The 27707-nt window shown below is 44.9% G+C and overlaps 2 protein-coding genes and 1 long non-coding RNA gene across 22 annotated transcripts in view; 1 reads left to right on the top strand and 2 right to left on the bottom strand.

Moving 5' to 3' along the window:
- Positions 1-4778: 4778 nt before the first annotated feature.
- On the bottom strand, positions 4779-7568 carry LOC133565002 (uncharacterized). 2 transcript variants are annotated; one of them, XR_009809408.1, is made up of 4 exons: positions 7413-7568; positions 5920-6077; positions 5527-5849; positions 4779-5286 (listed from the first exon to the last, which is right to left on the bottom strand). It is a non-coding gene; the product is annotated as an uncharacterized LOC133565002 (long non-coding RNA). The 2 variants fall into 2 exon arrangements; XR_009809407.1 differs by having other exon boundaries at positions 5920-7560.
- A 1733-nt stretch (positions 7569-9301) lies between these two features.
- LOC133564854 (uncharacterized) lies at positions 9302-12897 on the top strand. 2 transcript variants are annotated; one of them, XR_009809356.1, is made up of 2 exons: positions 9302-11995; positions 12301-12897. XR_009809356.1 is itself a non-coding variant. In XM_061919400.1 (2 exons), the coding sequence occupies exon 1, from the start codon at positions 10033-10035 to the stop codon at positions 11173-11175; it is 1143 nt and encodes a 380-aa protein (XP_061775384.1). In that variant the 5' UTR covers positions 9302-10032; the 3' UTR covers positions 11176-11183; positions 11283-12897. The 2 variants fall into 2 exon arrangements, 1 of the variants encoding a protein (XP_061775384.1); XM_061919400.1 differs by having other exon boundaries at positions 9302-11183; positions 11283-12897.
- Positions 12512-27707, bottom strand: part of LOC133564850 (kinase suppressor of Ras 1-like) — a 57197-nt gene continuing 42001 nt past the window's right edge. For 15 of the 18 annotated variants that reach the window (XM_061919386.1, XM_061919395.1, XM_061919396.1 and 12 more), the window contains 12 exons: positions 26053-26150; positions 25798-25972; positions 25287-25340; positions 24292-24349; positions 24166-24208; positions 23728-23955; positions 22060-22256; positions 20066-20162; positions 19861-19994; positions 19657-19794; positions 14739-14874; positions 12512-13250 (listed from right to left, as the gene is read on the bottom strand). In XM_061919386.1, the coding sequence (XP_061775370.1) occupies positions 13128-13250; positions 14739-14874; positions 19657-19794; positions 19861-19994; positions 20066-20162; positions 22060-22256; positions 23728-23955; positions 24166-24208; positions 24292-24349; positions 25287-25340; positions 25798-25972; positions 26053-26150 (1481 nt within the window). In that variant the 3' untranslated portion in view covers positions 12512-13127. The remainder of the gene's footprint in view (positions 13251-14738; positions 14875-19656; positions 19795-19860; positions 19995-20065; positions 20163-22059; positions 22257-23727; positions 23956-24165; positions 24209-24291; positions 24350-25286; positions 25341-25797; positions 25973-26052; positions 26151-27707) is intronic. The other 3 variants (XM_061919383.1, XM_061919387.1, XM_061919388.1) reach the window with 3 other exon arrangements.

Here is a 27707-nt window from a genome sequence, read left to right as displayed (position 1 = left end):
CAGGCGGGAGGACTTCGTCACGGCCACGGGAGCCCTGTTCACGGCCCTGAGGAAGAGGGGATATTCGAGATCCTTCCTCAGGAGACAGTTCAGGTGCTTCTTGGACCCCAAGAAGCCTCCCCCTGGTGAGTCCATGATCCCCCTGATCACGACCTTCTCACCTGCGGCGGTACAGGTAGCTAGAAGAGTCAAACAAAACTTTAAAGACTTTGTGGATAATAGTGGCAGGCTCCAAAAACATTATTTGGTGTCAGCATACCGTAAGAATCCCAACCTGTGCGATCTGCTGGTCAGGGCTCGGGTCCCCTCCACGAGAGATCCTCCCCCGACTCGGAGCAGCGTCCCCTTCAGACACATCCCGTGGCTACTTAACCGCCACAACGGGAGGGTCTTCCGGCCCCTATGCAGGGGGGACGCACGCACAAAAAACTGCGTTTACGTCATCCGATGCCAGCGTTGCCACGCCCTGTATGTTGGGGAGACGGGAAACACCATCGCCACCCGTTTCCACCAACATAGACACAACATTACTCGACAGAAGAACACCACCACCCACCTGGTGCAACACTTCCTCCGGCACGGGTGGGCTTCTGTCCGGGTTTGTGTCATCCAGCACGACTCCAAATGGAGTGCAGGCCAACGGCGACACGCCGAACGCCTGTGGATGACCAAATTGGGCACTAGACATCCGGGGGGCCTCAATGAGGCGTGAGTGCGAGCCCGCTGGGCCATAGACGGACCGTGCACACCCCTCTTATATTCTTTTTTACACTCTTTTATCGCCCTTCCCCCACCCCTTACCCTAACCACTCTCCTTTTTCACTCCTAAAACCTACCCATCTCTCTTTTCTTTACACCTAACACCTACCCATCTCTCCTTCTCTTTATACCTAACCCTAACTCCTAACTCTAACCCTAACCCCAACCCCAACCCCAACCCTAACCCTAACCCTAACCCTAACCCTAACCCTAACCCTAACCCTAACTCAAACATTCCGCTAGTCCACGGCGTGTTTGTCCACTATGTGTTGCACATAATATGTCGATTTGACGCTTCACATATGTAGGATGTTATTTTGAGAGTCTTTTGACTCCGCTGTAGTTGTGAGCACTAGCCACGCCCACTGCAGCACACTATATAACCTCCTCCATTTGGAGCCCAGGCTCATTCCCTCTCCGGCAGTTCATGAGATACCCTCCTGCCCGAGGACACATAGGGAAGCCGTCTCGACCACGGGGTTTCAAGGAAGCACCCTTTACCCACTGGAGAAGGAGAAGAGCTCCAGTGGGCGTGGCCCAGCCAGCCTGACGAGGCCTGAAAGGCCGAAACGCGCGTCGCTGGATATTATCCGCATGTGTTTGTCACTTCATTTAAAGCCCCGATTCGATTTCTTCCAGGGTCCTTGGGGTGGCCATCGTTCGGCTTGGCGTCGCCTGGACAGGTTGTGATGGAGCGAGCACACCCTCCTCTTCTCTCTTTTCTTTTTTTCACACTCTCTCTCTCTCTATCCCTCTCCCTCTCCTCTCCTAAACCTAACCTTTACTCTCTCCTCTCCTAAACCTAACCTTTACTCTCTCTCTCATCTCACTCTCTCTCTCTCTCTCTCACTCACTCTCTCTCTCTCTCTCTCTCTCTCTCTCTCTCTCTCTCTCTCTCTCTCTATCTCACTCTCTCTCTCTCCTAACCCTAACCCCAACCCCAACCACAAACCTAACTCCTAACTCTAACCCTAACCCCAACCCCAACCCCAACCCTAACCCTAACCCTAACCCTAACCCTAACCCTTACCTGTAAAAAACAACAACAAAATGAAAGAAAGAACATATTACAACAACATCAAAAACACTTACCTCTATTGTCATGTCTCTCACCTTGGGTAACGGACGTTGTCCTTTACTCCAACGACTGAAAAAAGACAGAAACAATACTAAAATACTTACCTTGGTTACAGGGTCATGGACCTAGCAACACGGACGTATCCGGCGCAGGGAGTGCTCCGGATGTCCTGGTACTCCAACGACCTGAAAAAATACCAAAAAAATACAAAAATACTTAAAATCTCCAAAAAAATCAAAAAACTTAACAAAAATACAAAAAAATACTAAAAAACTTAAAAAATTTCTCCAAAAAAATATTTTGGACTTGTTTGAACTCCACTTGGAGTCACAATTAACGTTTTTCTCGGCTCAGTTTTATTGTGCATTTAATAGTGAATTTTCTTTATTTTTATCTTATTATTTCCTATTTTTGCCTATTTTATTTTATTTTATTTTATTTATTTATTCACTATTAATAATAATAAGAAAATATACCATATACATGGTCAATGCTGTCATTGGGTGCCAATTATTGCTGCATGGATGAGTTTAGCTGAGCAGTTTGTTTCTCTAAAAACTTTCTTGTTTAAAATTTTGCCAGCTACGACTCCACCTCACTCTCAGCAGCCAATCAGCCTCATTCGACAGCCAACCACCGAACGAGCAACATCGCTCTCATTGCACACTAGCCGACTTTTTCATTTCTTATTCCAATTAGCAAGTCTTTGCCTGAAGAAGGCACATTCGTGCCGAAACGTTGCATTTACAAGACTTGCAATATAATATTATTTTTCACCTTTTTACTATCTTTCCTCTACCCTTCCTCTCTCTTTTGTTTGTCACCGTGCGGAACTTCTCCCACGAGGCGAAAAGTCCGCCGACAATTCGCTCTTTTACGTTCAGTTTTTACACCTTAATTATCTAATTTAATTTATTCCACTCCTTACCTTGGAGTCTTTTATCGTGCTGCATAGCACCGCCCTTAGTTGTTTATTTTCTTTATATTCTTTTTTCTTCGAAGAAGCTGGTCTTCTTCTTCTGTGGTTTTTTTCGAAAGACATCCGGTTTGCGCTGACGTGACGTCACTGAAACGCGCCGGAGTCTTTCTATTTTATTTCTTTTCTATCAATTTATTTTTTCTTTCTACCTACCTACCTTCATTCCTATTATATTTTTATACACAAAATCCATTTTACATTAAATATCACTTTCGGTTGTCGTAAAATGGCGGCGTGGAACGACGAGGAATGGGTCCTCGTCCGTCCTCGCGGACGCAAACAGCGATCGCGGCGCGAGATCACCCCGCCCCCTCGTCCTCAACCACAACACGGCCGCTATGATGATGGAGATTATCATTTTGCGGACCGTCGTCAACAACCGCCTCGTAGGAGCTACGCGGAGGTGCTGCGTGGCTATCCTGCAGAGGAGGAGGACGAGCGGGCGCGCCTCCGCAGCGACACGCGTCGCTACGGCAACCGATCGCGTGAGAGACGTGACGTACGTGGTCAGGACTACCCCACACGCGACGCACGTCGCCGGGATTACCCTACACGCGACGCACGCCGCCGCGATTACCCCACACGCAACACACGCCGCCATGTTTACTCCACCAACAACACACGTCGCCAGGGCAACGCCTCTCGTGACAGGAGTAACAGCGGCCGGCGTGGCCAGCGTTATGGTGCCCCACGGTGGGAAAATCAACATAACACATTCCAAAAAAATAAAAACAATTTTTTCAGAGGATACAAACCTCAATATTTCCAACATCCTGCACACAATAGACCCCAAAAAAACAGGGTTAATTTCCGACCTGCACACAATGAGCCTCCCAATCCCAGGAGGACTTTTAGAGCGGACAATCCTGGATTTGGACGGGGTCAACGCCCCAATATAACCAGGATTAATAATATCACACATCCCTCTAGGGAAATTAATCCCAACAATCAAGATAGTGATTTTAGCATCAAAGCTAAAACTATGTACAATATTATCAAAATCATACACCACCAAATCAATGTAGATAGAGATACCCAACCACAGACCATTACTAACATGGAACTCACCTTGACGACCGGAATCAGACCAGCGGTCACCAACCCGGACACAGAAGCCCTAATAAAAGAGAATGCACACAATTGGGCACATAAAACAGTACAAATATTAAGAGAACATTACAAAAAATCACTACAAACGGAAATAAACAAATTGAGTGCTTTTATTGGGCAAAATTGGAGAGACCCATTCCAGGTGGCCTCGGCTTGGACCAGGACACATCTGGGACGCAGGTTGACCACCGAGACACTGCGACTGGCCGAGGGTCTTGTGATCTCCGTCTGTGTGGACGTTCGTGGCGTGGACGAGGGGGGTAGTCCGTCACGATCCCAGCAGACGGGGTCACCGGTCCACTTGGATCCGTCCAGCACCCGAGTGGTGATGGAGGTAGTGCAGCCCCCGCTGCCGCTACCCCTGCCGGTTCCAACCTTGCACGCTCCTGCGCACGCCACGGTGTCCACCATGCCGCTGCCGCTGCCCCTGCCGGTTCCAGCACCGCACGCTCCTGCGCGCGCCACGGTGTCTACCATGACCGACCCTTTGGGTGGGGATTGGTCCCCTGTGGTGGAACAGGTTCCGGGTCCTAGAGGACCGGTCACCCCGGTCCCCTTCCCGGTTTTGTCGCCTGCTTCTCTGGCTGCGGCACCAGCTAGGCCCCAGAGAGCGACACGACACCAGGAGCCATGTAGCAGTCCTCCCGACTACTCCATTGTCGAGGCTCCCCTGGCCCCGCCTCCCAGTCCGCCTTTGCGTGTCGAGACCGAGGTCAGGGTACCTCCTGCGGTCTCCGAGGCGCCACCGCTACCTGTAGAACAAAACATACCAGTTCTAGTCCATGTAGCGGACAATGCACAGGGGACGCCTGGCCAGCCAGACACTTCCCACCACTCACCTGAGCAGCCGGCGTCACCCCTTGACGTGCCTCCAGAGTGGTCCCAGCTGCCCCTTGACACGCCTCCAAGCTGGTCCCAACTTGGTTCTAGCCAACCGAGACCACCTACCTCGACTTCCTCGCTCCTGGACGCGCCCCTCCCGGACGCGCCTCTGCCGGACGTGCCTTTGGTAGACATTCGTCCTCCAGTCACGCCGGTTCCGGACACGTCCGCTCCGGATGCGCGTGCTAGCTGGTCCTCGTTCTTTACTGGAAACCAGAAAAGGACAAGGGCTGTCACTTCGGCTTCTCAGCCGACAGGGGACACGGACGGGGCGCAGGTTGCCACACCAACGAGTCCGCGCACGAGGCCTACAAGGCACATCAGTACGACTCGTAAGATGGTGGACTGGCACCTGTCCGTTCACAGGAAGGTCCTGGTGATCGGGGACTCAAACATTAGTCGCCTTCCATCCACCGGTCTCCAGGACCTCCAGATGGACAGCTACCCGGGGGCCAACTTCCGGCATGCAGAGGCCATCCTGCAAAAAACAAAAGTCAGTGCTGAGGTGGAAATGGTCATTCTCTCTTTCGGCATCAACAACAAAGAGCAAAACCCCAAGTCTACCACTTTCAAACAGCTCCAAAAGGCCTTCAAGACGGCCAAAATCACCTTTCCTAATGCCGAAATTTTCATTCCCCTCCTCAATTTTTCTGACAATTTGCCCGAGGAACACAAAGACAACCTCCGGCAAATCAATAATTACATACACAAAAATTACCATTTCATTCCAGCACTCTCCAGCGACGAGTTCGCAACAGGTAGAGACAACCTGCACTGGACTGACAACACGGCCAGGAATATGCTGAAGCATTGGCTTCAGCATTTAAACCTGGCGTCCCCAAAAACCCGACCTGTCGGGGGGGTGACACAAACACACACAACAACAACAACAACGACAACAACAACACCAACAAAAACATTGTAAACTTATCCAAAAACTTTATACTTACCTCCGCACAGCGCTCCCTTCTCAATAAAGGCCTCACCTTCGTCCCGTCTACCAGCGTCAGCTCCGATTGGCACCATCAGGTCAAATATGACCTGCAAGAATACCACAGAAGTGTTAAAATTGCAGCATTCTACGAACATCAGGGTGCCCTCGGTCCGCGACCTTTCACCCCGAGGTCCGAGTGGGAGCCTTCACCGGGTCTGCTCCATCCAGAGGTCCACACACTGGTCCTGGCGGATGAGCACCCGTCGCGCCTTTCGGGTTGCGCCCTCGCGGTTGCGCCCAATTTGACGCGTGACGAAATGGAGGCCCTCCAGAGCCTGAAAAAGAATAACAATATAGTGCTAAAACCGGCAGACAAGGGAAGCGCAGTCGTTATACTAGATAGGGCTCAGTATATCTGGGAGGGCACCAGACAACTTAACGATACCACCTATTACTCCCCACTGGCCGCCCCTATTTACTTTGACACCATCCCTATGATAGAAAAAATAATCAATAATTTATTAAATAAAAGATTTATTAATAGTAAACAACATACTTACCTCTTGGGGGAACCGGAACCCCGCCCCCGCAGGTTCTATTTACTCCCCAAAATTCATAAGGAACCACAGAAGTGGAGCCGGCCCTACGAAATTCCCCCTGGCAGACCTATTGTTTCCGACTGCGGGAGTGAAACATATAGGACGGCGGAATATATTGACCACTACTTGACCCCACTTTCCATTAAACATAAGAGTTACCTTAAAGATACATATCACTTCATAGATACAGTTAAAAACATAGTCATTCCCCAGGAGTCCCTCCTATTCACCATAGATATAGACAGCCTATATACCAATATTGACATAGACCAAGGCATCCAAGCCGTAAAAAATATTTTCCACAAATACCGTAATGTCAGCAGGCCGGAGAAGGAACTTCTCCAACTTCTTGACATTAACCTTAGGAGGAATGACTTTGAGTTTAATGGAAAGTTCTACCTACAAATAAAAGGCACGGCCATGGGGAAAAAGTTTGCCCCGGCCTACGCGAATATATTCATGGCAGAATGGGAGACCTCTGCCCTTGCCGCCTGCCCAATTCAGCCCTTCCAATACTTCCGGTATCTTGACGATATTTGGGGTGTGTGGACGCACTCAATGGATGACTTCCAGGTCTTCCTTCACACCCTCAATACCCACAACCCCAACATAACCATCAAGTCCACCACCAGTCCTGTATCGGTGGACTTCCTTGATACCACTACCTTCAAGGGCCCGGATTTCCCACCCACCCACCATCTGGACATTAAGGTATTCTTTAAGCAGACTGACACCCATGCCCTCCTCCACAAGACCAGTTTCCACCCCCGACACACCTACGCGGGACTGGTCAAGTCACAATTATTGAGGTTCCACCGGATCTGTACCAGGCGGGAGGACTTCATTACGGCCACTGGAACCCTGTTTGCTGCCCTGAGGAAGAGGGGGTATTCTAGAACCTTCCTCAGGAGACAATTCAGGTGCTTCCTGGACCCCAAGAAGCCTCCCCCTGGTACCCACATGATCCCCTTCATTACCACTTTTTCACCTGCAGCGACACAGATCGCTAGAAAAGTGAAGGAAAATTTCAGGGCCTTTGTGGAGAAGAGTGAACGGCTGAAAGAGTATTACCTGGTGTCGGCCTTCCGCAAAAACCCTAGCCTGGGTGAGTTGCTGATCAGGGCCCGGGTCAGTTCCCCCGGAGGTCCGCCCTTGACCAGGAGCGGCATTCCCCTGCAGCACATCCCCTGGCTTTTGAACCGCCACAGCGGTAAGGTCTTCCGGCCGCTGTGCAGAGGACACAAGAATTCAAAAAATTGCATTTATGTCATCCTCTGCCAGCGATGTCATGCTATGTATGTTGGTGAAACGGGTAACACCATCGCCACCCGGTTTCACCAACATAAATACAACATCATCCGACAGAAGAACACCACCACGTACCTTGTGCAGCACTTTATCCGGCACGGGTGGACTTCTGTGCGGGTGTGCGTTGTCCAGACGGACGCGAGATGGAGTGTGGCCCAACGGAAGCGTGCCGAACGCCTGTGGATCACTAAGTTGGGGACCAGACATCCGGGGGGCCTCAATGAGGCGTGAGTGCGAGCCCGCTGGGCCATAGACGGACCGTGCACACCCCTCTTATATTCTTTTTTTACACTCTTTTATCGCCCTTCCCCCACCCCTTACCCTAACCCTAACCACTCTCCTTTTTCACTCCTAAAACCTACCCATCTCTCTTTTCTTTACACCTAACACCTACCCATCTCTCCTTCTCTTTATACCTAACCCTAACTCCTAACTCTAACCCTAACCCCAACCCCAACCCCAACCCTAACCCTAACTTCCTTGACACCACCACCTTCAAGGGCCCGGATTTCCCATCCACCCACCATCTGGACATTAGGGTATTTTTTAAGCAGACTGACACCCATGCCCTCCTCCATAAGACCAGTTTCCACCCCCGACACACCTACGCGGGACTGGTCAAGTCACAATTATTAAGGTTCCACCGGATCTGTACCAGGCGGGAGGACTTTATTACGGCCACTGGAACCCTGTTTGCTGCCCTGAGGAAGAGGGGGTATTCTAGAACCTTCCTCAGGAGACAATTCAGGTGCTTTCTGGACCCGAAGAAGCCTCCCCCTGGTACCCACATGATCCCCTTCATTACCACTTTTTCACCTGCAGCGACACAGATCGCTAGAAAAGTGAAGGAAAATTTCAGGGCCTTTGTGGAGAAGAGTGAACGGCTGAAAGAGTATTACCTGGTGTCGGCCTTCCGCAAAAACCCTAGCCTGGGTGAGTTGCTGATCAGGGCCCGGGTCAGTTCCCCCGGAGGTCCGCCCTTGACCAGGAGCGGCATTCCCCTGCAGCACATCCCCTGGCTTTTAAACCGCCACAGCGGTAAGGTCTTCCGGCCGCTGTGCAGAGGACACAAAAATTCAAAAAATTGCGTTTATGTCATCCTCTGCCAGCGTTGCCATGCCATGTATGTTGGTGAGACGGGTAACACCATCGCCACCCGGTTTCACCAACATAAGTACAACATCATCCGACAGAAGAACACCACCACCTACCTGGTGCAGCATTTTATCCGGCATGGGTGGACTTCTGTTCGGGTGTGCGTTGTGCAGACTGACGCGAGATGGAGTGTGGCCCAACGGAAGCGTGCCGAACGCCTGTGGATCACAAAATTGGGGACCAGACATCCGGGGGGCCTCAATGAGGCGTGAGTGCGAGCCCGCTGGGCCATAGACGGACCGTGCACACCCCTCTTATATTCTTTTTTACACTCTTTTATCGCCCTTCCCCCACCCCTTACCCTAACCCTAACCACTCTCCTTTTTCACTCCTAAAACCTACCCATCTCTCTTTTCTTTACACCTAACACCTACCCATCTCTCCTTCTCTTTATACCTAACCCTAACTCCTAACTCTAACCCTAACCCCAACCCCAACCCCAACCCTAAACCCTAACCCTAACCCCTAACCCTAACCCTAACCCTAACCCTATAATCCATGCTGGACATTCATAACTAAGGTGCATTCTAGTGCACATGGGCTGCAGAGAACTTTTTCCTAAACCTAACCATAGTCCTGGCCCTATCATAGCCCTGGCCCTATTCTCATCCTAACCCTAACCTTGTTTGTAATTGTGCACAATAATTCAAGGTTTAAGGCATAATAATTAATAATTAATAATTCATTATGACTGTGGTAAAACAACAGGCTCCTGGATCAAGTTCTCTGCCACCTAGATTGTCTTTTGAAACTCCCAATGGGACAAAGAATATCTAAGGTGTTTTTCCTGTATTTTATTTATCATTATTTGTCATCATTTGTTACATTTTACAGTTTTATGCAGGTAAATAAGGCACTGCATTGTGATGAGCGGCTTTGTCCACCAGATGGCAGCATTGACCTATTTATAAACGCCTGTTGAATGTTTGTGTGAAAAAAACAAAACAGTTCACCTGACTTCACTTTGCTGCTAGTGATCGATGAGAGAAGACTCCCGCACTCTGTAAGCATTTAACTTTTATTTCCTCTTTCCTTTTCTATGGCACATCACGCCTGATGAAGGTTATTCTTACCGAAACGTTGCATGGATGTGTCATAGTTTGTAAATAAATAGTGCTATTTTTTCGAACTTTTGGACTTTTTCCTTGGATTATATTTTTCTATTTTTACTGCCCATGTGCACATTTTGGCTACCTCCCATTACTGTAGCTTATCTTTTATCTATATAATGTCCGAATTTGTGCGGATGCAGCCGCTATTTGGGTCAAATCAATCGATCCGGGACAGGGCCTTCGGACGGCCGCCATTAATGCTAACTGTTAGCCCACAACCACATGGTCCTAGCTTTGACTCTGGGCCACACAAGAGCGGCCATTTAGGCTACAGAACACACCAGGGAGGTAGCCCCCAAGACAATCATTTTGGCCTCCAAACTAGATGCATGCAAAACATCATAATTATGATGCATCATCAAAAAAACATTAATAATCAAAATTGGCCACCAACCATCAAAAGAATGGTTCAAACACTGACTATCATGATCAAGCCTGCACAAAACAATGCCGGCACGCAGGCTTTGATCTCAGTGAATGCAAAAAATTGGGCTGACACAACAATTGGCATATTAAGGAAGCATTATTTAAATTCCATAAAAATTGAAATGGACAAACTGACCACCCAAATTGATTCAAAATGGAGGTCCGCTTTCTTCATCGCTTCCAATTGGGCCAAGAAAAAGTTGGGCTCAAAATTGACTCTTGACACCCTAAAACATGCGGAGACCCAAATCACTTCGCTGGTGTCACCTGACCCCCACATGGCTACCACGACTGGAGACCAGGATGACGCAGGACGAGCAACACCATCAGGACCGACCGATGACGTCACACCGGCGACTCCCCCCGATCCACCCCCGAAACCTCGGGCCCAGGCGGAGATCCATGGCGAGTTCCGTCCTTCTACCGGCGCGGCACCGGCTGTTCCCACGACTCCACAACCGTCCACGATACACGCTGAGGCTACCTGCCCCCCTTCTGTGACGCAAGAATACGGCAGTAAAGGGTTACCCTGCAGACGTCCCGTGATCGACCGGAGACCTTGGACCGTGGGACCCCGGCCCCCCCAGGTACGAAACCGGACTTATTATGAACCCCCTCCCACCTGCAGGCGACTTGGGACGGAGAGGTTGAAGCGCACGAGTGCTGAACTCATCCGGCCTCCTGAATACAGCTCGTACACCATCCCTGTCGAACCAGAGCGACAGCCCAGCACCGACCTCACCGATGTGCTGACACGGTGGTTCCGACAGTGGACTGGCCTATCCCACATGGGGTGCCCTACTCCAGTAAACAATCTGGTAAAATTATTGTAACTAAACAGGTGAAAAAATGTGTCTCACCTACATATGTCTGATTTGCACTATTTTGGCTCATTTGCATATGTCTGACCTGCCCTTATGTGTTGATGTGCCTCTTGCAGGGTCCTCGGGGGTTCCCGTGTTTGGCGGGGCGTCACCTTGGCGGGGGGATAGATGGACAGTGCACACACCCCTCCCCCCCTTTTTCTTTCTCTCTCTCTCTCTCTATCTCTCTATTTTTCACACCCTCCTCTAAACCTAACCCTAACCCTAACCCGCTGGAGCGGTTAAAAAGATGGTGCCAATCCTGCTTGAGTCACGTGACCTCTGACCCCGGAGCTGCATCCTCCTCACGCCTGTGGCGCGTCCGAGCGCACAGGGATGGATACCCACACGGTTTGTCTGAGGCCGACAATACCGCAACGCGTCCGCCGTCAGCACACGCGGACCTGCGACCGACTATCCGGCCCCCCCCAGCATGACCTCGAGGCCGCGTGAGGAAGAGCCAGAGAGAGCCACCCACTGCATAATGCCCAAGAAGGCAGCTCGGGGACAAGGTGCAGCGGATCAAAGCAAGCCAACTGACGGTACGACAAAGCTGCGATGGAGGAGACCCTCGGACCGCTGCTTGGAGACCCCCTTCCTGCTGCTCGAGTGCGCCAGGCACACGAGAGGTCATCCGGAGGGTCAGCACATTTGCCACCTTGCAACAGCCGTCGTCACATGTCAGCAGACGGGACACGGCCACGCTGACCTCTCACACGGACTCGCTGACATCCAACGACAACGACCCCTCCCCAAAGGTCACCTGGAGGGGTCAACAACACACACGCAGGTCACTACAGCTGCCGCTTCCAACATTGAGTGTCACTAGCGTTGTTGTCGTTGTGTGCCTGTTGTTTCTGGTCGGGGTCCCCCGGGGCCTTGCGCGCAGTTTGGGCACCACCCTGGCAGTCCTTGACGGACTGTGCATTCCCCTAATCCCTTACCCTAACCCCAACCCCAACCCCAACCCTAAACCTAACCCTAACCCCAACCCCAACCCCAACCCTAACTCTAACCGAAACGCGCGTCGCTGGATGTTTGTCCGCATGTGTCGTCATTGCATTTAACGCCTGTCTCGGATTGCTTGCTTTTCAGGGTCCTTTTAGGGGGTCTCGCTGTGGCGCAGGTGTTCCCGATTCGGATTGCTTAATTGCAGAGTCCTCGGGATGTCCTGCGTTTGGCGGGGGCGCGGCCTAGGCAGACTGTGAATTGGACCGCCACACTCCTCCCTTCCAACTACCCTTTCCCCGACCCTACCACTAAACCTAACCCACAAGGACACTTGTGATTAAAGGCTTTTTATAAATAAAGTTTCATTTATATTTATTTGAATTGTATTGTATCCACAATTTCCATTTTATCCATTCATAATGATGATTACAACCCAGGCACAACTCAGGAAAATAAAAAAGAGAAGACAACCAACGCGAAAGAACGATTAGGAGCAATAAATAAAAGAAAATATCGGGATGACAAGGTGGATCATGGTGATGAGGTGCAACAGGAGCAGGAATGGGAATTGATCAATATTTAAAGGAAAGTAATAAGAGTGATTAGAAGGCAAAACTTAAATAACAGGCAACTAAAATATAAAGAACACAATAACAGTTCCACCTTTGTGTACACATATACAAACTTTGTTGTCTCATTAGGAAAAGTCTCCTCAGCTTCATTAAAAGTCGTATTAACACAGTTGTCTCTCTCTCTCTCTCTCTCTCTCTCTCTCTCTCTCTCTCTCTCTCCCTCTATATATATAGAAATATAAATATATATATATATATATATATATATATATATATATATATATATATATATATATAAGACAGGTGTCATACTCCTTTCTTGAATATCAGTATCATTAGGTTGTCAATTGGGTCCTTCAGGATTATGAACGGTCATCTTCTGTGATACTTGGTCAAGCTCTAGAAGTGTCCAGGATGGGACAGCCGGCGGTTCAGTTTTGGTAGTTTGTCCAGCAGCTCAGTTAGTTGTGTGAAGGTTGGCCTGTGCGAAATTGCAAAGGACCAGCAGGCAGAAAGGATCTCCTGTTGTAGAACCACAAAAAAAAAAAAAAATGATGGAAAAGCACCTGTAAATTATTTGTAGGCTTACAAATCAATTCCAGGTATGACTGCTTGCAGCAACAAACGGTTATCATGACTGTCAGAATTCCTGTATATCTTTCATTCTTTATTTAATTCCTATGGTTATGGAATTATTTTATTGAGGAGACAGACAGTCACAACATGGTGTGGCACATATTCCTAGTTCCTTCTTACAACATGTCTGAAAAGGAGTAGGAAGAAACATAACTTATTGATTCCTATATCTGTTACCTAGCAATTGCTTGCACTTTGTTTTTGTTTTTTACTTCATGTGCTCAATCAGTGACACAAACAAATAGAAACATAATAATGATACAAATATATCAAATATTAGTCAGGCAAGATGTCATTGAAATAATGAGATGTGTGAGATTTTCACTTGTGGATAAGGTCCAAGTTGTCGATCAGGATTCTTCTTTTTTGAAAACACTTTGAACAGTTGAAGAAACCGGATCATAGTAGTACTTTGCTTGATGTATTGGTCTAATCCATTCATTAATTCATAACAATTTATAGAGAAATAATGTATTACTCTCAAAGAGAAATTCATATTTGTAGTAGTTTTACAAGGTTGCAAGAATGCGTATTCAGTATAAGGATTAGGGCTGTGAATCTTTGGGTCTCCCACGATTCGATTCAATATCGATTCTTGGGGTGACGATTCGATAATATATCGATTTTTTTTTATTCGATTCAATTCTCATTTCAAAAACGATATTTTTCCGATTGAAAAGGATTGTGTATTCATTCAATACATAGATTTCAGCAGGATCTACCCCAGTCTGCTGACATGCTAGCACAGTAGCAGATTTTTTTTTAAACTTTTATAGTTGTAAAGGACAATGTTTAATCAACTGATTGCAATAATGTCAATTTGTTTTAACTATTAAAGGAAGCAAAAATATGACTTATTTTATCTTTGTGAAAACATTGGACACAGTGTGTTGTCCAGCTTATGAGATGCCATGCAAGTGTAAGCCACTGTGACACTATTGTTCTTTTTGATTATTTGTATAAATGTCTAATGATAATGTCAATGAGGGATTTGTAATCACTGCTATGCTGAAATGATAACTAATATTGATACTGTTGTTGATAATATTCACTACTTTTAGTTTGTTCTGTGTGGTGTTTGTGTCTCCTCTCAATTGCTCTGTTATTTGCAGTTCTGAGTGTTGCTGGCTCAGCTTTGCTTTTGGAATTGGATTGCATTGTTATAATATTGCTGTGTAGTGGTTTGTTGGATTGATAAAAAAAAAAAATCGATTTTTTAAAAATGAGAATCGATTCTGAATCGCACAACGTATTTGAATCGATTTTTTCCCACACGCCTAATAAAGATAAACACATGAAAGGCAATGTAAAAAAATTAGCAGGTAAAAGTTTATTTAAAAAAAACTATGTCAAAAGTTTTAGTTTTAGACTCACCGTAACTTCCTTGCCCAGAGTGGAATCTTCTAGCACCTTCTTGATGCCCTCGCTGCTGCCCACTAACCAGATTTTAGCTTCCATGGGCTGGCTGGTCATCGGCCACGTTCTGAAATGCAGCTCATGCCAGATTGTGCTGCAAAGAAAACATGAAGTCAATTAAAATACAGTCTTTGGGGTCATTGCAAACACAAAATTGTATTTTCTGTACAAACAATTAGTGTAGTCGGTGTTTCTTCATTATCATCACACATGGTGGGGGGAAAACATATTATCCTCTCATCTCCTTCCAGTCTACACTTTCTATGGTAGGCTTCTTGTAGCAGAGACACATAACCCTAACCCTAACTCAAGAAGAAAAGATTCAAAGTTCTAAATGATTTAGTGTTGATTGTAAATACGAATGTGATCCCCTACCAACCAGCAAGAATTCTAATACCCACGGAGCAGAATCATCCGCCCACAGTTCTGTAACAGCACTTGTGACATTCCCAAATGAACTGCTTCTGATGTCTCCCTCCCTTCTCTTCCTTGTGGACCTATCTGCTCAACTTCACCACTGGACACACTGACACAACCCTCTGTTGGTTCCAGTTTTACCACACAAAACAAACAGAATACATTTCCCTGAGTCACTGTAAATGAAAGCCACACACAGTCCCACATTGGCTCCGTCCGAGGATGCCCGGCATCACACAACTAGCGTATTTCCTTCAATAGCCGCCGGGCATGTCATATGCGCCTGCCTTGAATTACTGCCGGGTAAAATTTGCTTACAAAATTAATAAGCGCATGCTTACTTTTACCGCCGGGTCAAATTCGTAACGTCACAAGTGATGCTTCCCCTGCTGTTATTTTCAAAATGGCGGAGGAGTTTTCTTTTACTTTAATAAGTGTAAACTAGGGCTCTTGTTCCACGGCCATACAGAGGAGTTTTCTTTTACTTTAATAAGTGTAAACCAGGGCTCTTGTTCCACGGCCATACAGATCACACTAATGGTTGTGATATAAAACAATTTTAACACTCTTACTAATATGCGCCACACTCTGTGAACCCTAACCAAATAAGAATAACAAACACATTTCTGGAGAGTATTGGCTCTGAGGCGCGTAATAAACGCAGCATAGGGATTACCCCTAATGCCGTGTATCCGTGACTCTTGGATATATTAGACACGTGCCCCCAACCCCGCCCCCCCTCACCGTGCGTTGGTTGAGGTGGGCGGGGTTGGGGGCGCGTGTATAATATATCCAAGAGTCACGGATGCACGGCATTATGGGTAATCCCTATGCTGCGTTTATAATGTGCCACAGAGCCAATGCTCTCCAGAAATGTGTTTGGTGTGGGTTCACAGAGTGTGGCGCATATTAGTAGGAGTTTTAAAGTTGTTTATATCACAACCATCAGTGTTAAAGTTATGGCTGTTGACCAAGTATGCATTGCAATCTCGTATAAGAAACAGCGAAACGCATTTGCCTGGCATGCACGTAGACAGCATGATGTAAAAGTGGGCGCGATGAAATGCTGAAGAGCAGTGGTCCCCAACCACCGGGCCGCAGACGCAGAATAATTTGTTCCCTTTTTTTTTCTTTTTATCTCACTCAATGTTTTACTGCATGCCATGGGTAAGCGCAGAGGTGAGAAGAGGTTTTAAAATTATTAGCGCCTGTCTACTTATACCGCATGCTTTGATAAGCGCAGGAGTGAGACGAGGTTTTAAATTAATTAGCGCCCCGGAGGCTATTCAAGGAAATACGGTATATGTCAATGCCACAGCTGCAACCCCTTCTTCATCATCACTTTCATCTCTGTCAATACTTACCACCTGTCTGGAGATCAAGGTATAGCTGGAACACAGCTTTCTCCAACTCAACAGCTCCAAAACCAAGTCATCCTGGTTAGGGTTAGGGTCAGAAATCCTCCTCAGACCAAATCATTACCAATTGCCAGCATTCCCTTTGTTCATATGTTATCATAGTGGTCCTACTTGGTGCTTGTATTAGTTATATTGCTTATTGTTTTCAATTGCTTATCTTATTGTCTCTATTTTATTTCCCTACTACTGTCCACCTTCTACTGGATGAAATATTTCCTCACAACCCCACCCAACTCACTTCTCCAAAGTGGGCTGGCTCAGGGTGGAGGACAGAGTAAAACAACTTGCACTGAGCCTAGTCTATAAAATCCGCTACACCTCCCTGATACCCAAGTACATGTCAAACTACTTCCTTAACATAAATGACCGCCATAACCACAACACCAGGGGGAGCGCCACAAACCACGTTAAACCCAGATTCCCATCTAACAAAGGTTTTAAGTCATTCTCTTTCTATGCCACATCAATGTGGAATACACTCCCAAAAGGTATAAAAGTAAGTGCATCTCTACATTCCTTCAAAAGCGCTCTAAAACAACACCTCCAGGCAACTTCAACACTTTACTAATACCCTCCTCCATTCACATCCCATCTCCCCGGATTATAAACAACCTAATGTAAATAATCAAATGTACTTCTAATGTATATACTGTACTTGTTCTTATGCTATGTGAACTGACTATGTTCTCTGCTGGCTGTACATATCCTACTAAGTCACACCTACACTCTTTCAATGTCCACATTTCTCTGTTGATGCAATTGTTGATGACTGAAGTACTGATATCAACCAAAGCTCCTCATCCCACCCCCCGGATTGTAAATAATGTCAATAATTCAATGTACATACTATGATGATTAACTTGTGTGATGACTGTATTATGTTGATAGTATATATTTGTACCATGAACTGATTAACGTGGACCCCGACTTAAACAAGTTGAAAAACTTATTGGGGTGTTACCATTTAGTGGTCAATTGTACGGAATATGTACTGAACTGTGCAATCTACTAATAAAAGTATCAATCAAAAAAGTATCAATCAATCAGTGGGGGGAAATGGGTACCACTTTCCTCAAACCTTCTCAGCATTGGCTCTCGTCCTCCGTACTCCCGATACACTTCAAATATTAGCGCATTCTACCAATCAAACATAATATTCAAGATCATGGATGACAAACTTCTGTTTGGTACCAGGAAAGGATGGATTCAATTAGACATATTAATGGTGGAGTATGAAGGCAAGGACTTCATCTGACTTTGTTAGATAAATGTGAAATAAAGGAGGCAGCAGACGAGTGGAAGGAAGGTAAATAACATCAAATAATAACAAAGAAATTTCTTACATGTTGTAAAAGTAGTCAGTGACAATATATTTGTGTAGTTATTAGCCTAAGCCCCAGGAAATGGAATGCTAATGCTAACAAGCTAACGCTAAGGCTGTTGTATCTGTGTTTTCATGAGATAAACACTGACATTTATTATTTATATAAGCTTATTTACAGATGAACACTGACATGTATTATTTATATGTTTGCAGATAAATATTGACATTTATTATGTATATATTGTTATTTACATATAAACACTGACATTAATTATTTGTATATTGTCACTTACAGATTAAGACTGGCATTTATTATTGACACATTGTTATTGGCAACACTAAAATTGGCCCTAGTGTGTGAATGTGAGTATGAATGTTGTCCGTCTATCTGTGTTGGCCCTGCGATGAGGTGGCGACTTGTCCAGGGTGTACCCCGCCTTTCGCTCGATTGTAGCTGAGATAGGCGCCAGCGCACCCTGCGACCCCAAAAAAAGGGAATAAGCGGTAGAAAATGGATGGATGGATGTTATTTGCAGATAAACACTGACATGTATTATTTATATATTGTTATGTAAAGATAAACACTGGCATTTATTATTGATGTATTGTTATTTGAAGATAAACACTGACATTTATAATTTATATATTGTTATGTAAAGATAAACACTGATATGTATCCGCCCGATTGTAGCTGAGATAGGCGCCAGCGCCCCCCGCGACCCCAAAAGGGAATAAGCGGTAGAAAATGGATGGATGGATGGATGATATATTGTTAATTGCAGCTGAAATTGACCAAAAGGAATCCCCTGACCCTCATGGATGAATCATTTACTGAGAGGATGACTTTCTGTCTGTAGGACATTGCAGACAAAAGCCTGACTTAAATCATAGAGTTTTGTTTATTGCTTTCTATTTCATGAACAAAGAGTGACCTAACATGGTGTGTTAATTTACATTGTGTCAGTGTAGAAATATAGTAAACCACTCCGCCATATGTCGTCAGCCTGATTTGTAGAAACTACCTGAACTGGAAACACAAACCCCAAACATCTACAGGAACCAAACATTCCGGGGACTAGAAGTCACAGGAACCAAATGAAAAGAGCCAAATGACAATGAAGTATACTATAGTCTATTCGAGGGTCATGACCATGGTTCACCCTGGTCATGGTTTTATTTTTCTACCATGGGTTTACCGAGCCCTTCCTGACACCTTGAGGTTACCACAAGCCACTGACACTCTGAAAAAACTCTACAGAAGTTTGTGTTTAAAACAATCATTTAGTTCAGACTTACCTTTTCAACTTCCGTTTTATTTCACATAAGCTGCTTGTTTGTGTTCCCCTTTTGACTAAAATGGGACTTGAAAAGATATCTGTGTAACAGATGCACTACACATTTGGCGTATCATAATTGTTACTTTCTTATCCAGACCTGAGCACGTGCAATCTTGCATGCAGCTCTAGATCTAGATCTTGTATTTGTGCATGTTTGACACTCTTTTGACCAAGTTTCTGGTCAAACAGACATGACTCAATTCTGTGTTGCATCACAATATTTGTTATCCAAGTTGGATCCTAAATGTTTGTTAGTCACACTGTGAGTTTAGTGTCAGTGTACATGCAATAATTAGCATATACATTTATCAAATATAGAAAGTTTTCCTGATGAACACATTACTTGATCAGGCATATTCCAATCAGAAAAACAACAATACCCAAACGCGTAAACATCTGCAGCTTTGGAGAACGGCAGCTGGTCTTCGTCAATCTCTGGGCTCATTTTACGAACAATCTCTGGCGACAGATAGTGGATCCAGCCTCGGGGTATCCTTAAGACGTTAATGACTCTTGTCCTACAAACATTTAGGAAGACAATAAGCAAGGGCAAGGCACACATTGATTAGTTGGTATCATCATACCTACGCTCCTGTACCACCCCAGACATCCCGATTAGGCCAAAGTCTGTTAGAACCACTCTGTTGGAGTCATAGAACACATTCTTGGACTTCAGGTCTTTGTGAATTATGCCTTTAGCATGCAGGTAGCCCATGCCCTGTAGAAGTAATGTCAAATAGACAAATCATATTTAACACAATCTCTGTTCTGCAGTTTGATGCTTCTTACCTTCACAATCTCTTGTGCAATCTGTCTGGTGTTATTCAGATCCAACAAATGACCCCTTTCTCTTACAAGAGAGTATAAAGTCACACCTTTACAGAAACTGCAAAAAGAATGATGCATCCTTGAAAATGTTTTTGTTTCATACAGAAATTGTTATTACAAATGTAAAAACACTTGTTTCATCATATTTCAAAGCTCCATTCAAACTGTATTTGTGTATGCACATTTGTGATGTGTGTTTGTGTGTGCGCCCATTCATATTACGATTACCCGGAAAAATAGGGCTTTATTGCAGTTTGTACTATATTCTTACATGTTTGGTCCCTCTTCAATTTGGAATTCAATTCATTTGCAGACTTAAAGAATTGCAGTCGCAGATGAGATATTATAACAGCTGGTAACGTAATCACATATTAGTCTGAGACAACACACAGTTGGAATAAATAATATTAAAAAACAACAGAAGTTGATGATTTTAATATCATATGTATTTAGATGCTTATTTAATTACATTACACATGTATGTAATATTTATATAGGTACACTAACTTTACAACTGTATATGTTTATAGAGTTCTACACATTGTGTTTGTATATGTATATATATCAATTTGTCCTCTGCATCTGACCCATCCCCTTGATCACCCCCTGGGAAGTGAGGGGAGCAGTGGGCAGCAGCGGTGGCCACGCCGGGAATCATTTTTGGTGATTTATGTTGTGTTTGTTGTATTCTACTTGCCTCCTCATCTGGTGTGTCAGTGTTTTCCCCCAGTCTATTGGCCCTCACTAGGCACACCTGCTGCCAATCACGTCCCGGTAGTATTTAAGCGCTTCACCGCCAGCTGGTCCCTGCCGACTATAGTTCCTGAACTCCACTCTGACACGTCCCTCTCGCATTCAGCTCCCCTGGTATGTTGCTCTCGTATATTCATGTATTTTGACCTGGTTGTGTTTTTGTTTTTTCTAGCCTCCTTGTTTTGAGGACTAGTTTTGCCACGCTGTGTGCGCCCTGGCCTATTCCCTGCCAGCCTCTGAGAGAGACTACCTTTGTTATATTTCCCATGGTGTGCACGTTTGCCCCATCTTCCTTAGTTACCATTTTGACGTATTAAATATTTAGTTTCTGTCACTATCGCTAACCTTGCCTCCATTCTCTGCATCTCGGGGTCCACCCTTGAACTATATATATATAGATATATATAACCATAACAGATTTAACCCCCAATTCCAACCCTTGATGCTGAGTGCCAAGCAAGGAGGCAATGGGTCCCATTTTTTAATTGTCTTTGGTATGACTCGGCCAGGGTTTGAACTCACAACCTACCCATCTCAGGGCGGACAATCTAACCACTAGGCCACTGAGTAGGAACAGAAATATACATTTTTCATGAGTTGAAGTCAAAGATGTCAAACTTTGACTATATACACAAAATACCTATTCCTTTCAAATATTGTTTACAAAAGTGTCTAAATCTGTGTAAGTGAGCATTACTTCTTTGCCAAGATATTCCATCCCACCTCACAGGTGTGGCATATCAAGATGCAGATGAAACAGCATGATTATTTTACAGGTGTGCCTTAGGCTGCTCACAACAAAAACCAAATCTAAAATGTGCACTTTTGCTTTATTGGGGATCAGGGGGGTCAGTATCTGGTATGACCACCATTTGCCTCATGCAGTGCAACACACCTCCTTGGCATAGAGTTGATCATGTTGTTAATTTACTTATATTCTATTGTATTCTTTTGTAAACAATATTTGTAATCGGAATGTAGTTTTTCTGATCAAAAACCATGTTTCATGTTAAGATGGTGTTTACCAGGTGGCCTCGAACAAATTAAAGGCCTTTCCATTCATTTGAATCGAGACGATAGAGTCAAGGGAGGAGTTATTTCCATTAAGAGCACCATAGTTACATCCTAAGAAAATTCCTATTGGTGGTTAGTTGTGTATATCTGAGAGGTGTGTATGTAATTTAGTTCTCAGAGGCGTCTACCTGGTGACAATGGCAAGGTGGGGCGGAGCCATGCAGGCACCCATGAACAGGATGACGTTCTCGTGTCTGGTCTGCCTGTAGTTCATCACCTCCTCCTTAAACAGCTTCAGGTGCTCCTGGTTGTTGCCATCAATCTCCACAAGGCGAATGGCCACCTCGCCGTGCCAGCGACCCCGGTACACCTTGCCCCAACGACCCTAGAGAACAGAAGTCACACTCAAAGATTCCCTCACAACATTCTTCTCCAGGCTGTCAGAAGGATGAGTGCCCATGATAACGTTGGCGTGGATGAAGTTCCACAGCAGACACAGGAAGACCAGGTACTGTTGCCGTCAGTACAAGTTTCACAAAGTGCTGCACAGGACTTACACACACATTTAGACAACAATAAGGAGTCAATTGTAAAAAACATGGAACTCAAAAGCGAATCAATATGGCAACGGAAAAAAAAAGCGACTAAAATCACACAACTCACATGCTGGTTTAAAAGCCAAGGATTACAAATATGTTTCACAATCTGATTTAGAAGTCATGGAGGGAGCGTCCGAATCAAACGAAGGAAATCATTCCAAAGTTTTGGAGCCACAGCAGAAAATGCACAACCCGCTCTGGATTTTTTGCAGATCTTTGGGACGACAAGAAGAAACTGATCAGCTGACCTCAGAGACTTTGAGGGGGGTTTTGATTGATTGATTGAAACTTTTATTAGTAGATTGCACAGTTCAGTACATATCCCGTACAAGTGACCACTAAATGGTAAAACCCCAATAAGTTTTTCAACTTGTTTAAGTCGGGGTCCACCTTCATCAGTTCATGGTACAAATATATACTATCAGCATAATACAGTCATCACACAAGTTAATCATCATAGTATATACATTGAATTATTTACATTATTTACAATCCGGGGGGTGGGATGAGGAGCTTTGGTTGATATCAGTACTTCAGTCATCAACAATTGCATCAACAGAGAAATGTGGACATTGAAACAGTGTAGGTGTGACTTAGTAGGATATGTACAGCCAGCAGAGAACATAGTCAGTTCATATAGCATAAGAACAAGTACAGTATATACATTAGAAGTACATTTGATTATTAACATTAGGTTGTTTATAATCCGGGGAGATGGGATGTGAATGGAGGAGGGTATTAGTAAAGTGTTGAAGCTGCCTGGAGGTCATGTTTTAGAGCGCTTTTGAAGGAATATAGAGATGCACTTACTTTTATACCTGTTGGGAGTGCATTCCACATTGATGTGGCATAGAAAGAGAATGACTTAAGACCTTTGTTAGATGGGAATCTGGGTTTAACGTGGTTTGTGGAGCTCCCCCTGGTGTTGTGGTTATGGCGGTCATTTACGTTAAGGAAGTAGTTTGACATGTACTTGGGTATCAGGGAGGTGTAGCACATTTTATAGACTAGGCTCAGTGCAAGTTGTTTGACTCTGTCTTCTACCCTGAGCCAGCCCACTTTGGAGAAGTGTGTTGGAGTGAGGTGTGACCTGGGGTGGAGGTCTAAAAATAGCCTGACTAGCTTGTTCTGGGATGTTTAGAGTCTAGATTTGAGGGTTTTGAAGGTGTTCTACTCATTTTGCCCTGACAACTTTTTTTGTTATTGCCAAACATTTCCCAATCTAAAAAAAACATCAAAAAGAGTGTTTTTCTTTACCTTGCCTATAAGCTCGCCGAGCTGCAGTTCCTCGTACGGGATGTCCCATTCCTGTAGGTAGACGCTGGTCTGACTGGCTTTACCATTGATGCCCCGCCTCCAACGTCCAGCGGTCCCACGGCGGTGGACTGAAGAGGGCAGATCATCCAGCCCGTCTTCATCAAAGTCCACCACGGAGAAGCTGTCATCCCCAGCCGGATACTCAACCCCTGCCTTTTGGCCCTGCTCCTAAAACCAACACAAACAGTGAGGGCCTAGAATCCCTAAGAGCACCCTGGAAAGAAAGACTGATGTCGCTCATGTTTAGTGAGGAATTATTTGTTCAGTATGAGGCACTTTGAGACATTCTCCACAGACTGTATCCCTTACTGATTATTATACAGAATGAACATTGTGTCAGTCACAGGTACAAGCGTGAAATGGACTGCTGCTACTCACCTGTCCTTTTACCTGTATCGGAGTAACGGCTGACTGAGAATCTCTGACAGACGAAGAAAGAAAACAAGGAAACATTACACGGACGTCTACAACATTTATCACTCGACGTTTGTGTTTTCTTCCTACCCAGAGTCATTGGAACTGTCGGACTGCTGACCACCAGTCGACATGGAGTCTGTAGTATCTGTTGAAGAAAGGACTTGATGTTGACATCAGTGTTCATGAAGGAATAAGATCTTCTTTGTGTACACTTTTGACAATTTAGACGCCGTATTACTTCAAACAAGCTAAATCATTGGATAATAATCAGAAGTAGCTTCATTCATCTGCTTTACAGAAGGAAATTTGAAGATTACGGACAGCTTTTTCAATGAAACCATCCGTTTACTTGTTCAGGAAGTGATCATGACTTAGTACTTGCTATTTTGGGCCTCATTTAAAACCATTGGCAATTGATGTTGAATCATACAATTGAAACAATTCTCTTTACAGTTGGATCAGTTTGTATAAATGTGAACTCTTTTGAAAACTTCATTCCCACATTTGCTGTGAAGAGGCCGCTACCCTGTGGAACACCACAGGACAGTGTATTGAACTGAAGTACTAGTTCAAGTTAAGTTGTTGTCTTTCACTTCCATAACTCTTCATTCAATTCAAAGCTGAGTTAATGAAGCCATAAGTTGATATTCAACACCAAGAAAGTTGCAAAAGTCGAGCCAAAATGAAGATACACCATGCCCTCAAAACATTTTGGACCTGAATCTGTTTGAGCCTCTAATCAGAAAGTGACTAATCAATATTGTGTACAACAGTCAGGACTGTTAGCTGCAAAGTGTGTCTGTGTTCGTGTAAACATCAATGATCATCCCTGTCTTCAACTTCCGCAAATATTATTAACTTTTCTCTTTTTACAAATGGAAGCATTTTTGTAATTTTCCGTGAATTGAGAACATGGCCTTCATCCGGTCGCTGATAGAACAAATACCCCACACAACGCTTGTAGTTTGTCTCGCTGATTATTAGAGAAGACAAAATAAAGTGATTTTTGAATTACATTTATCAGTCATAGCAGATAGCATCTTATTCTAATTGCATTGTATTTTCAACTCAAATATTCCAACCATTAGCCATGTCACGAGGTCTTAAAACCATTTCTCCATATGCTGTCAGAAATTCTGAAAATAGAGAGAAAACATGTATTTCTTGCCCATAAGTTAATTAAATGTAGTCCATAAACTGCCTTAATTAGCAATCATGTTCATCTGTTCATTTTGTACTTAATTACCTTCTAGCAATGGTGGATTTATTTGCCAATCATCCACCAGTGTTCCAAATAACTGTTCAATTCTACAGCATTACTTACATCATTACTCTTACCAGTAATTCATCACTTTTGTGTATGTTACAACGTCGATTCTGAAACTTATATTATTATTATTAAAACAGCATTAGAAGCACAGCGAGTTCAAAACAGTAAGTAACTTTTTACTAATGAAAGCAACAAGCAGCAGCAGCAAACGCTAATGACCTCAACACCAAATAGAAGAAGAATGAACATGGTTGTCATTGTTGTGAAAGGAGCCTGCTAGCAAACAACACAAAGACATGTGTCAGTGAGACCAGCGGGCTGACCTGGGAAGTGAAAGCTGCCATGCCGGGACCCCCCAGGTGGTGTGTTCAGTGAGGGTGTGGCGCTGACGCTGGCTGGGTTACTCTGCTGAGAAGGTGCTGGGGAGGAAGGTGTGGAGGAGGTGGTAGATGATGGGTTACTGCTGGAGTCCAGCTGGACTGGAGCGACAGCCGAATCCTGCGGGAAAGCACACACGCTATTGGTAGCATCCTCTTACTTACCCCACGTCTTGGGAAGGCAACACAAAGAATACATACTCCTTTGGCCTTGGGTAGAGTGGCAAACTGAAGAGGGAGTTTGGCTGCGAGATCCACTCCATTATTGATATCTGAAGGTACGGATTCTGCTCTTGGCACTACAAGTCAGATGCAACATGAAGATTGTCAACGCACACAAGAAGTATTCTGTGCATCCTTGGCACTACAAGTCAGATGAAACATGAAGATGGTCAACGCACACAAGAAGTATTCTGTGCATCCTTGGCACTACAAGTCAGATGCAACATGAAGATGGTCAACGCACACAAGAAGTATTCTGTGCATCCTTGGCACTACAAGTCAGATGCAACATGAAGATTGTCAACGCACACAAGAAGTATTCTGTGCATCCTTGGCACTACAAGTCAGATGCAACATGAAGATGGTCAACACACACAAGAAGTATTCTGTGCATCCTTGGCACTACAAGTCAGATGAAACATGAAGATGGTCAACACACACAAGAAGTATTCTGTGCATCCTTGGCACTACAAGTCAGATGCAACATGAAGATGGTCAACACACACAAGAAGTATTCTGTGCATCCTTGGCACTACAAGTCAGATGCAACATGAAGATGGTCAACACACACAAGAAGTATTCTGTGCATCCTTGGCACTACAAGTCAGATGCAACATGAAGATTGTCAACGCACACAAGAAGTATTCTGTGCATCCTTGGCACTACAAGTCAGATGCAACATGAAGATGGTCAACACACAAGAAGTATTCTGTGCATCCTTGGCACTACAAGTCAGATGCAACATGAAGATGGTCAACACACAAGAAGTATTCTGTGCATCCTTGGCACTACAAGTCAGATGCAACATGAAGATGGTCAACACACACAAGAAGTATTCTGTGCATCCTTGGCACTACAAGTCAGATGAAACATGAAGATGGTCAACACACACGAGAAGTATTCTGTGCATCCTTGGCACTACAAGTCAGATGCAACATGAAGATGGTCAACACACACAAGAAGTATTCTGTGCATCCTTGGCACTACAAGTCAGATGCAACATGAAGATGGTCAACACACACAAGAAGTATTCTGTGCATCCTTGGCACTACAAGTCAGATGCAACATGAAGATGGTCAACACACAAGAAGTATTCTGTGCATCCTTGGCACTACAAGTCAGATGCAACATGAAGATGGTCAACACACACAAGAAGTATTCTGTGCATCCTTGGCACTACAAGTCAGATGCAACATGAAGATGGTCAACACACACAAGAAGTATTCTGTGCATCCTTGGCACTACAAGTCAGATGCAACATGAAGATGGTCAACACACACAAGAAGTATTCTGTGCATCCTTGGCACTACAAGTCAGATGCAACATGAAGATGGTCAACACACACAAGAAGTATTCTGTGCATCCTTGGCACTACAAGTCAGATGCAACATGAAGATGGTCAACACACACAAGAAGTATTCTGTGCATCCTTGGCACTACAAGTCAGATGCAACATGAAGATGGTCAACACACACAAGAAGTATTCTGTGCATCCTTGGCACTACAAGTCAGATGCAACATGAAGATGGTCAACACACAAGAAGTATTCTGTGCATCCTTGGCACTACAAGTCAGATGCAACATGAAGATGGTCAACACACACAAGAAGTATTCTGTGCATCCTTGGCACTACA

The sequence above is a fragment of the Nerophis ophidion genome, linkage group LG13, assembly GCF_033978795.1.
Source record: "Nerophis ophidion isolate RoL-2023_Sa linkage group LG13, RoL_Noph_v1.0, whole genome shotgun sequence".
Classification (NCBI taxonomy): domain Eukaryota; kingdom Metazoa; phylum Chordata; class Actinopteri; order Syngnathiformes; family Syngnathidae; genus Nerophis; species Nerophis ophidion.
The sequence above is the reverse complement of the archived record's forward strand: the minus strand, read 5'-3'. Positions and strand labels throughout refer to the sequence as shown.